The 12,590-nt window shown below is 38.0% G+C and overlaps 1 protein-coding gene across 4 annotated transcripts in view; it reads left to right on the forward strand.

Annotated features, from left to right (window-relative positions):
• BABAM2 (BRISC and BRCA1 A complex member 2) overlaps positions 1-12,590 on the forward strand; it is a 454,732-nt gene that overhangs the window by 96,259 nt on the left and 345,883 nt on the right. For all 4 annotated transcript variants that reach the window (XM_023217257.2, XM_023217259.2, XM_023217258.1 and 1 more), the window contains exon 4: positions 6,880-6,974. In XM_023217257.2, coding sequence (XP_023073025.1) covers positions 6,880-6,974 — 95 coding nt within the window. The remainder of the gene's footprint in view (positions 1-6,879; positions 6,975-12,590) is intronic.

Below are 12,590 nucleotides of genomic sequence, written 5' to 3' on the forward strand. Positions count from 1 at the left end.
GCTGCCCTTAAGATTTTTTCCTTCATTTCAACTTTGGTGAATCTGGCAATTATGTGTCTTGGAGTTGCTCTTCTGGAGGAGTATCTTTGTGGCGTTCTCTGTATTTCCTGAATTTGAATGTTGGCCTGCCCTGCTAGGTTGGGGAAGTTCTCCTGGATGATATCCTGTAGAGTGTTTTCCAATTTGTTTCCATTTTCCCCCTCACTTTCAGGCACCCCAATCAGACGTAGATTTGGTCTTTTTACATAATCCCATACTTCTTGCAGGCTTTGTTCATTTCTTTTTCTTCTTTTTTCTTTTGGTTTCTCTTCTCGCTTCATTTCATTCATTTGATCCTCCATCGCTGATACTCTTTCTTCCAGTTGATCGAGTCGGTTACTGAAGCTTGTGCATTTGTCACGTATTTCTCGCGTCATGGTTTTCATCTCTGTCATTTCGTTTATGACCTTCTCTGCATTAATTAGTCTAGCTGTCAATTCTTCCACTCTTTTTTCAAGATTTTTAGTTTCTTTGCGCTGGGTACGTAATTCCTCCTTTAGCTCTGAGAGGTTTGATGGACTGAAGCCTTCTTCTCTCATCTCATCAAAATCATTCTCTGACCAGCTTTGATCCGTTGCTGGCGATGGGCTGTGCTCCTTTGCAGGAGGAGATGCGCTCTTATTTTTTGAATTTCCAGCTTTTCTGCCCTGCTTTTTCCCCATCTTTGTGGTTTTATCTGTCTCTGGTCTTTGATGATGGTGACGTACTGATGGGGTTTTGGTATAGGTGTCCTTCCTGTTTGATAGTTTTCCTTCTGACAGTCAGGACCCTCAGCTGTAGGTCTGTTGGAGATTGCTTGAGGTCCACTCCAGACCCTGTTTGCCTGGGTATCAGCAGCAGAGGTTGCAGAAGATAGAATATTGCTGAACAGCGAGTGCACCTGTCTGATTCTTGCTTTGGAAGCTTCCTCTCAGGGGTGTACTCCACCTTGTGAGGTGTGGGGTGTCAGACTGCCCCTAGTGGGGGATGTCACCCAGTTAGGCTACTGAGGGGTCAGGGACCCACTTGAGCAGGCAGACTGCCCCTTCTCAGATCTCAACCTCCGTGTTGGGAGATCCACTGCTCTCTTCAAAGCTGTCAGACAGAGTCGTTCGCGTCTGCACCGGCTTCTGCTCCTTTAGCTGAGCCCTGTCCCCAGAGGCCGAGTCTACAGAGACAGGCAGGTTTCCTTGAGCTGCTGTGGGCTCCACCCAGTTTGAGCTTCCCAGAGGCTTTATTTACCTACTTAAGCCTCAGCGATGGCGGGCGCCCCTCCCCCAGCCTCGCTGCTGCCTTGCGGTTAGATTGCCGCAGACTGCTGTGTTAGCAAGGAGAGAGGCTCCGTGGGCGTGGGACCCTCCCGGCCAGGTGTGGGATATATTCTCCGGTGTGCCGGTGTTGCAGCGCAGTATTGCGGTGGGAGTTACCCGATTTTCCAGGTGTTGTGTGTCTCAGTTCCCCTGGCTAGGAAAAGGGACTCCCTTCCCCCTCGCGCTTCCCAGGGAGGTGATGCCTCGCCCTGCTTCAGCTCTCGCTGGTCAGGCTGCAGCGGCTGACCCGCACGGATTGTCCGGCACTCCCGAGTGAGATGACCCCAGTACCTCAGTTGAAAATGCAGAAATCACCGGTCTTCTGTGTCGCCACGCTGGGAGATGGAGACTGGGGCTGTTCCTATTCGGCCATCTTCCCAATTTCTTTATGTCCTCACCCACCCTTGTTATTTTTTTGTTTGATAGTAGCTCTTCTAATGAGTGTGAGATGATGAAAATACTTTTTTGCCCCAATGAATTGTCTTGGCACCCTTGTCAAAAATCAGTTGGCCATAAATTTGAAAGTTTATTTATGGACTCTGAATTCTATTCCATTGATCTGTATTCCTATCCATATTCCAGCATGACATTGTCTTCATTGCTGTAGCTTGTAACAACTTTTATAATTGAGAAGGCCTGCAAATTACTTTTAAATATTTCTTTGGCTATTTGGATCTCTTGCATTTTCATATGATTTTTAGGATTGGCTTGTCAATTTCTCCAAAGAGTCCAGCTAGGGCTTTGGTAGGGATTGTATGGGATCTACAGATCAACTTGGGTTGTGTTGCCTTTTTTTTTTTTGAGACAGAGTCTCGCTCTGTCGCCCAGGCTGAAGTGCAGTGGCCGGATCTCGGCTCCCTGCAAGCTCCGCCTCCCGGGTTTACGCCATTCTCCTGCCTCAGCCTCCCGAGTAGCTGGGACTACAGGTGCCCGCCACCTCGCCCGGCTAGATTTTTGTATTTTTTAGTAGAGACGGGGTTTCACCGTGTTAGCCAGGATGGTCTCGATCTCCTGACCTCGTGATCCGCCCGCCTCGGCCTCCCAAAGTGCTGGGATAACAGACTTGAGCCACCGCGCCCGGCCTGTGTTGCCTTTTTCACAACAGTAAGTCTTCTAGTAGACAAACTTGAGATGTCTTTCCATTTATTTAGGCCTTCTTTAATTTCTTCCAACAATGTTGTATAGTTGTTAGTGTACACTTCTTATACTTCTTTTGTTAAGTTTATTTCTAAGTATTTTGTTCTTTTTGATCTCATTGTAAATGGAATTTAAGAAAATTATTTTTGGATCGTTAATTACTGTTGTACAGAAATGCAGTTGATTTTTGTACATTTATCTTGTATCTGGCAACCTTGCTGAAGCTGTGTATTAGTTCTCATTGTTTGTGTGGATTCATTAGGATTTTTTACATGCAAGATTTATGTCATCTGTGAGTAGAGATAGTTTTGCTTTTTTCCACTGTAGATACATTTTGTATCTTTTGTTTTGTCTTGTTTTGTTTTTTGCCAAATTGTTCTTGCTAGAGCCTCTAGTATAATGTTGAATAGAATCAACCAGAATGCATATCCTTTAAGTAGATTTTTTCAATGTTTAACAGTTTGGAAATATTTATTACTAACAGTGTTCCTTTGTGAACTTGAAAATGCAGCCATTCTTCTATAGTAGCAAAAGTGATAAAATTTCTTTTATTGGAATTTAGCATGTTATTTATTTTTAGAATGTCAAGGCACAATAGATCCTAGATTGGCATTTTTCAAAACTGTGATATCTTTGCTCTGTTAAGTTTTTGATTTTTTTTCTTAAAGTAAGTAAAGTAAGCCAAGTATAGGACTTTTACAAACAGATCTCTAAAGTATGTTCCTTCCTAAAGAATATGCTTGCTGCGTATATTTGAAAGAATGAGTAATCAGGACATTCATATTATCTCTACTTTTGCTTTTCAGCCAAGGCTTGAGTTAATGCCTTATAGTTAGGCATTAACTTTTGAATTATAATTTATTGCCGATACAGTTGATCGTCTGAGATGATGATAGTGGGTAGGGTGAGAGATGGTGGTTGTACTACTGTTGCTAATTTAATTTTATACCTGTCTTCTGAAGGATACATTTTCTTGTTTAAATTTCTTCCCTACAGAAAGCTCCAGGAGTGACTTTGCTATGCCTTCTTCTTTTTTTAAATAAAAATATATTTTATTTTTAGTTTGTTATGTGTGTTGCATTTCTCACATTTTATTTTATTTTTATTTTTTATTCCAGTAGGTTTTTGGGGAACAGGTGGTGTTTGGTTACATGAATAAGTTCTTTAGTGGTGATTTCTGAGATTTAGGTGCACCCATCACCGGAGCAGTATAGACTGTATTCAGTATGTAGTCTTTTGTCCTTCACCTCCTTCCACCCTTTCCCTCAAGTCCCCAAAGTCCATTATATCATTCTTACGCCTTTGTGTCTTCAAAGCTTAGCTCCCACTTATGTGTGAGAACATACAGTGTTTGGTTTTCCATTCCTGAGTTACTTTACTTAGAATAATGGTCTCCAGTTCCATCCAGGTTGCTGCAAATGCCATTATTTTGTTCCTTTTTATGGCTGAGTAGTATTCCATGGTGTGTGTGTATGTGTGTGTGTGTGTGTGTGTATGTGTGTGTGTGTGTAATTACAATTTCTTTATCCACTTGTTGAATGATGGGCATTTGGGCTGGTTCCATAGTTTTGCAATTGTGAATTGTGCTGCTATAAACATGCGTATGCAAGTATCTTTTTTGTATAATGACTCCTTTTCCTCCAGGTAGATACCCAGTGGTGGGGTTGTGGATCAAATGGTATTTCTACTTTTAGTTCTTTTAAGGAATCTCCACACTGTTTTCCATAGTGGTTGTATGAGTTTACATTCCCGCCAGCAGTGTAAAAGTGTCCCCTTTCACCACATCCCCGCCAACATCTATTATTAATATTTTTTTGATTCTTTTAATTATGGCCGTTCTCGCATGAGTAACGTGATAACCGTATTGTGGTTTTGATTTGCATTTCCCTGATAGTGAGTGATGTTGAGCATTTTTTCATATGTTTGTTGCTATGCCTTCTTCTTCACTGAAGACTTTTTTCAACACTTAAGACATTCAGTTCAGAGAATGGAATTTCTTTAATTTATTGAGTGTTTATTGAATATATTCTATTTGTACTGTACTCTGCCCTGTCAGAAACATTAAACAAGTATAAAAACATGTTTGTTCTCTGGATGCTTACAATTTAATTAGGAAGTTCAGTTATATGTACTTACCTTGTATTGCTGGGTATTTGTGGTTCTGGGTCTATGTCTTATATCTCTCACTAAACATGAGCTCCTTGAGGATAATTATCTTTGTATTGACACAGCATGTCACAGTATCTCACAGGTAGCTTGTGTTTATTATGATTTTTTAAAATTAATAGAGCAATAAAACAATATAAGACTACAACTAAATACTCAGGTGAATGGCATAACTAATCAGGATTTTAATTTCAGAAGTAACAATGATCTGTGTGTTCTGGATTTATTAGGGTAGGCTTCATACAAGAGACAATTTAGTGGGTTCATAAAGGATGGTAAGACCTGAGCAAGGAGAGAGATATTATAGCAGTTGGTGTCATAGTATTTGGAGGGCATTGAGCAGATCATATTGACTGGAAGAAAAGACAGGCTTGTAGATAAAGAGAAGGGTGGATATCAGTTTGAAATGTTTGCTTTTACTCCATTTGATATTAGAGTATCATTTAAGTTTCTTGAGTTAGGAAGTGTTGGGACAAAATAGCACATTAAGAATATTTACTTGATGATAATATGTATTATGGACTGGAGGGTAGCTTGTATTAGGAGACCATTTTAAAAGATATGATAATGATTGAACTTCTTTAGTCTGTCAGCTTTTAATAGCAGGGTTGGTTTGTTTGTTTGATCTTTAGAGCCTACCATAGTTCCTATGGCAAAGTTCAAGTATTTATTCAGTGGATGAGTGAATGTATGGACTAGGTGATCTGGGCCTGGAAGGGGCTGTTAACAGTAGGAAAAATCCATCTGAGTGACATTTTGGAGGAAAAATTGAGATGACTTGTTTTCTAAGAGTATACAGGGTGTATGAGAGGTTGAAGATGACACTGAAGTTTTAGCATGGAATCAGGGAGTGAGGGGAGTGAGAAAAGGGACAGTCATGATAACGTTTTAGACTTGCTGAGTTTGACATTGAAATGCCTAGTGCATAGAGATTTAAGGACTCAAATGAGAACTGAAGTTTGAATGTTTATATTTGGATATAATTTTATAGATATTATTGTTTGAGCAGTAAAAATGATTGGACTGATAAAGCTGTATGTACGTACATGTACAGAGGTTGTGTATATGTACACAAGTATACATATTTTTATACATTACAACTCAGTATGTGTGTTAGATGGTCGATAAACTAATTTACATGTTAGTATTAGCATAATGATAAGAGCTGATTCTTGGGATGACCAGAGGAAAAAAAGGGAGCTACAGAAGGATTCAGAAAAGAAACAGGTAGAAGAACTTGCAACGTGAATTTGCTAATGAGACTTTGTAAATTTGTCTTATGTATCAAAACAACAGTAATACTCCCATTATCACATGTTGAGAACTTACTACATGCTGGAAACTGCTAGGCATGCCATCTCTTTTTATTCTCACAACAAATCTGTGACATTAGTACTATTGTATCTCCCTTTTACTAATGAAGAAACTGAATTCTAAAGAAGTTAAAACTTGCTCAAGATCACTTGAGCTAATAAATAATGAAGACACCTTGTGGATATAAATCTAAGTTTTTGTGAACTATAAGCCAAATGTTCTTTCCAGTATACCAAAGGTATGTATGTTTAATTTCTGCAAGGCGAGGACTGTGTCTATACAGAATCAGTCTTCATAAAGGCTTATTAATTAGCAGGCAGTAATTGGACAGTAATGTTTCCTGTAAAAATAATCAGCACATATTGTGGATGTGGCTGCTTCTACTTTTCTACTTGGATATTTACATTCATAGTGTACTTGGAGATAAAGCTTTTTTGATTGCATGTTGTAGATGTTAAATTAAAAAAGGATAGCAGACCTGGGATAGTGGCTCGCACCTATAATTCCAGCACTTTGGGAGACTGAGGTGGATTGATCGCTTAAGCTCAGGAGTTTGAGACCAGCCTGCACAACATGGTGAAACCCCATCTCTAATAAAAATTCAAAAATTAGCTGGGCATGGTGGCATGTTCCTGTAGTCTCAGCTCCTTGGGGGGCTGTGATGGGAGAATCCCTTGAGCCTGGAAGGTCGAGGCTGCAGTGAGTCAAGATGACACCTTTGTACTCCAGTCTGGGTGACAAAGTGAGATCCTGTCTCCAAAAAAAAAAAAAAGATACTAGTTTATTAGTTAAATTGTAAGCATCCAGAAAGTGCTTTTTAAATGTTTTTCTGAAACTAATGTAAATTTGTTTTAGAAGTTTTTCTGATACAGTCTTCAGAATATTCATACTTAGAAAGGAAATAAAAAGGACCTGTCATTTTCTTTTATTTCAGGGGATATCATTTTCAATGCCCAATACCCAGAACTGCCTCCCGATTTTATCTTTGGAGAGGATGTTGAATTCCTGCCAGACCCCTCAGCTTTGCAGGTGAGTCCTGCAGACTTGCTTGAATGATCTTTCTTTGGGGAAGGGAAAACAAAATTGGCTTTCAGCAATTGCTTAATAGATAGATTTGTCACACATCTGCATTTTTCCCACCCCTCTTTTCTCTGTCCTGTGAAGTAGATGGAACTCTTTATGTGCCAAAATAGTTAAATAAGAGATTTTTTTTCATTGCTGTTTAGTTTTAGGGTATTTCTAATTAATGAAAGTCTCTAGCATATTGGTTGAATTATTTTTACTTCAGTTTAAAGAGAAGTATTGAAAACATTTTCTTTGTTTTAACATAGTATTTCATGCCTGCAATCAATTTTCTAATGTTTACTAACACTTCATTACAGGCCTCGTTAGGAGAGTGTTTCTTGGCTCTTCAAGAAGACGTTTTTATATAGAGTGAAAGTGGCAAATTTGGACTTGTATCCACATTATCTCAGTATCTCAGTATTATTATCAGAAGGGTAAAGACCAGATTAAGTGTTCTTTATCAAGCAACACCAGAAACTTTATAGTTGAAATAAAATGTTTCTGGAATTAAAGCAGAAATAGTCACCATTAGGGAAAGGGTGGTGGTACTTGTTGGAGCACATGTGCTTTAGTAAAAGTTGTGTGTTTTGCATGGCAGATGGAGAAAAACGTGCCATTTTGTTTAAATGGTTCTGACCAGACAAACTGTCTCTTTTAATTTCTTCTCAAATTTGAGTTTGATGTGATACCTATACTAGAAGAGGTTTTATTGTTATTCAAAACTATACTCTTAGTTTTGTTTTCTGGAAATTTTTTGTCTTGTTCAAGTTTTATAATTAAAAGTTTTGATGACTGACTTTGAACTCTTGCCCTTTAAAGGTATTAAACAGGAAGTAGTAACCTAAACCTAAAGTATTGGCTCAAACATTAGAACATAGCTGTAAAAATATTGTTGGCAAGAGGAAGGTGGATTTGTGGTGAAGTTTCTAATAATTGCACATGAGCTGTAATCTGAGTTCAAGATGGCCCCTTTAGTTGCTGTGTGTTATATATTCACCTTGTATTAAAGCTGAGAGTCTTACGTGGAAAAAAAATGACACAGAAATGTTACCACAGACCTCTTCTGTATTAAATCTGCCCAGAGAAGGGTAGCATATGCCAGATGCTAAAGATGTATTACAGGAAGTGCCTCAGGAATTCAAAGAAGGTGGTCAGAAAAAGCTTTGTAGTTGAGGCGAGACTTGTAGTCATTCTTGAAGAATGGAACAAAAGTGGGAGGTATGACAGAGAGTATTTCAGGTGGGGGAATGACATAAGCACACTGGGGGAATGACATAAGCACACTGGAAGAAGCTAGGATTTGTCTAATGTATTTCAGAAGGCACTGACAGGTTTGCTGAAATGTAAGTCAGTATAAGGAAGGGATAGACAAGGTTAGAAAGGTAAATTGGAAGAAGACTGTGGAGCACATTGAATGCTGGGCTAGGAGCCATTGAAGGAAATGATGAAGGGAGAATCATCTAATGGCAATGTGGTCAATATAATGGAATAAGGAGAGATCGAAGACCAGAATTGAGGATGGTTGTAAAATTTCAGTGGAGGGAGAAAGGGCTTCCCTTTCAGTGATGCAAGAAGAAACAGCGTAATGGAAAGAATAAAAAAGTCATGTTTACAACTTCTTTTTTTGAAATTGCATTTAAAATTCATAGCACATATCTTTAATATTGGCAAGTATTGTGTAAGTGTAGAATTTAAATGCTAGAAAGGATCTTAAGATTCATTTTATTCAACTCTTCTTTTTTAATATTGAGTAAATTGACCTAGATTTATATAATTCTGTGTCAGACCTGATATTATAACACCACTTTTAAGATGTTTAGTCCCTGAGTGAAGTTATCACAAATGTTTTGAGAAATTAGCTGAAAAAGAACAGCCAAAAAATCAAAGCACTAGATCTAAGTGAAAGATTGCAAATCTAAGGGAGTACCTTCTCTTCAGTGATAGTTCATCTACGGCTTTGGGTAGACTACCCAGGGCTTCTTCATGAATCAGTGGGCTGAGCAAGCCCAGATAAGCAACCAGAGTGTACTCTCCACTAGCTGGGTGATGTCCAAATAGTTCTGGAGATTGCACTTGATGTTTATTGTTGTCTGATTAAACCACTAAACAGATTAACTACAAGGCCTGATCCCCAGCAGACATTTCTCTGAGTGTAGCTTGCCTCTGAAAGATTTTTCACTCACTTGTTAACAGATTTTGGGTTAATTCCTGGATCCAGTTCAGACATTTTTCCCCTTCTTGAAGTGCTCAGAGCACAATCACTAATAACCTGACTAGCTTACATGTGATTCTGAATGAAGGGGTATTTCATCACCCATGGAGTGGAACAGAATGGCTAGATTTCTTGGATTTTTCCTGAAGTATGCCTTGCAGAAGGGCATGAGTATATACCCTTAGAACCTGGGAGTGTAGTCTAAACTAGTTCCTGTGGCAAATGTGGAATTTCTTTGAAGTTTCTGGGTTTTATCTTAAAAATTCATGAAAATTGTATATTTGATTCTATAATATACCTATATTTTAAAAACAAAATATATTATTAATATTTGAGAAAAAAGGACTCTTCAGTGTGTCTCAGTTTGAGAAATGTAGTTTTAGAGAATATATGTAATATATGTAATCTTTTATTTATTCAATTTATTTAAATCAAATCGTTTCTGGAAAAAAAAGGATTTGAGATAGCTTAAGTAAAGGACACACATAAGGTTAATAGGAATATGTGATGTGCTGTGATCCATCCAATGAGGCCACCTCTTCCTAAACTCAGATTCTTCATTTAGGGAGGTGAGTTCCATTAAGGAACTCGAGATTTTCAGATAAATGGAAAATACTAGATAGAGAGGTATCTCATAGATAGCAAAGATAAACTCTCATAAAATTATTGAGTTAGGACATTAATGGTCCAGTGGTTCCCAATTCTAGATATACATTAAAATGAATTGAAAAGCCTTTTAACAATACAGATTACTGGACCTACTGAATTATATTCTTTGGGGAGCCCAAAAACATGTTAAATTCTCTGGGCTATTTTTATGATTACTCTGAACTGTTACTGGAACCACTGATTAAATCCATCTTTTATAGTAATGTTTCCAACAGAAGACTGTTTGCCTTTGCTTAACATTATTTCCAGTGAAGTATCATTTTCCATTCTGGAGACAGCTCAAAAGTTTTTTTAAATAAGAGCTTTATTGCGACAATTTATATGCCATACAATTCACCTGAAGTGTGTAATTCAATGGTTTTTAGTATGTTCATGGAATTGTGCACCTTGCATCTATCACTACAAATTTAGAACATTGTCATAATCCCAAAAAGAAACCTTAAACTTATTAGCAGTCACTTCCCTATATTTCCACCCTGATCCACCACCACCCAAAGTAGCAACTTATCTGCAGTTTGTCTCTATGGATTTGCCTATTCTGGACATTACATATAAATGGAATCATACAATATGTTGTCCTTTGTTACTGACCTCTTTGACTTAGCATATTGTTTTCAATGAAGCATGTATTTCTGTTTTATTTTCTTTTTGCCAAATACAATTACATCGTGTGCATATACTGCATTTTATTTATCCATTCATCAGTTGATGGACCTGCAGGTTGTTGCCATGTTTTAGCTATTATAACTACTGTTGTGTGGATATTTTTATTTATCTTGGATGTATATCTAGGAATGGAATTGCAGGGTCAAATGGTAACTCTGTGTTTAACTTTTTGAGGAAATACCAAACTGTTTTCAAAAGTGGCTGTGGCATTTTACATTCTTACCAGCAGTGTATGAGTGTTTCAGTTTCTCCACATTCTCAGCAACACTTGCTATTATGTCTTTTTGATTATAGCCATCCTAGTGGGTATGAAGTGTTATCTCATACCCACAAATGGAGTGGTATCGCATTGTAGTTTTGATTTGTGCTTTTTTGATGGCTAGTGATACTGAGCATCTTTTCATGTGCCTATTGGCTATTTGTATATATTCCTTGGAGAAATGTCTATTCAGATCCTTTGCCCATTTAAAAATTGGGTTGTCTTTTATTGTTCAGTTGTAAGAGTTCTTTATTCTGAGCATAAAAATAAACAAAACACAAAGAGTCAAATCTATTTGTATTTATTGCTTGCATACTGTGCATTGAATATGATTCAATATGGAACTTGACCTCAAGAAGTCTAAATTTTAGGGAGATGGCTGGGTGCAGTGGCTTATGCCTTGTAATCTTAGTACCCTGTATCTCAATCAATCCATCCATAAATTTTAGGGAGGTAAGATACAGATATCTAAAAGCAAACACAGGTAGAATATAATTAAATGTTGAATAATTGAAACAAAAGCAATGCTATGGGATAAATAGTGTTTTTCACATACAATATATGATGTGAGAAGAGAGGATCTTCAGTAAATTAAGACAGAGTCTCCATTATAATAAAAAAGGAAAATTATTGTAAGTTGGAATTGTGGGATTAAAATAATCAAGAAGAAGTTAAGTGATGGGTAGGTTATGCTATAGCTGTCACCCAATTGCTTCTTTAACTTGAACTTCTTCTCTTTTGCTCCTTGCTTAGCCCTTTCCAGCCACAGAGGCATCCTTGCCATTCCTCAGACATTCCAAATATTCTCCCACCTTAGGGCCTTTTCATTTGCTATTGACCGCTTTTATTCACTCTACCTGTAACCCTTCCTCCACTTACCTGAATGACTTGTTCTGCCCTTTCTTGAAGTGTCATTATATCAGAGAGGCTTTCCCTGACATCCTTGTGCAAAATAGCAATACACTCTTCAGTACACTGTCATCTTTGTCATTGTCTATTTTCTTCAAAGCACCTATCACCATTTGATGATTTTTGGTTGCTTGTTTGGTGTCTGTCTCTGCCAGGGTGACCAGCTGCCTTGGTTTGCCCTGGACTGAGGGGTTTCCTGGAATGCAGGACATTCAGAGTTAAAAAAAGGGCAGTCCCAGGCAAACTGGGATAATGAGTCGTCCTTGTCTTTTCACTGGAATGGCAGCTTCAGGAGAGAGTGGGATTTGTTCACTGCTGTATCCTGGTAATTTGAAGAGTGCCTGGTTTGCAGGGGTATACAATACATGCTTGTTAGATGAACAGATTTCCTTTAAGGTTCTGTATCCCTTAAGGGACTTGCAACTTTCCAGGACTAGAAAATATGCCTTAGATTAAAATTTTAAAAAGTGGAAAAAAATTTAGTTTTAGAGAAATTTGGAGGGATAAAAATCAGTTAACAGAACCTCTGAAACAGTGATTTTCAGCCTTTGTTTTGCAACACCCTGTGGTATGTTCAGCTCCCTCAAAGGATATTATGAAATTCTTTACCCCCAAAGTAATAATGATAATTCACTTTAACTTAAAATAAAGTTGCATAAAGGAGGAAGGGTGGATCATAAATTTAAATGAGAAAAGCATGTTGCAATTATAGTAGATTGGAAACCATTGCTATCTGACTTCCTGGTTTGAGGAAGCTGAGGGTACTTTAGTGTTTGGGACAACATCTTCAGGGTAGTGAACCTAATGTTACTGCAGGTATTAGTCACTGGTTATATGAGTCCTTCAGTGACTGTTCTGCTTGCAT

Source organism: Piliocolobus tephrosceles, chromosome 15 (assembly GCF_002776525.5).
Source record: "Piliocolobus tephrosceles isolate RC106 chromosome 15, ASM277652v3, whole genome shotgun sequence".
Taxonomy (NCBI): Eukaryota; Metazoa; Chordata; class Mammalia; order Primates; family Cercopithecidae; genus Piliocolobus; species Piliocolobus tephrosceles.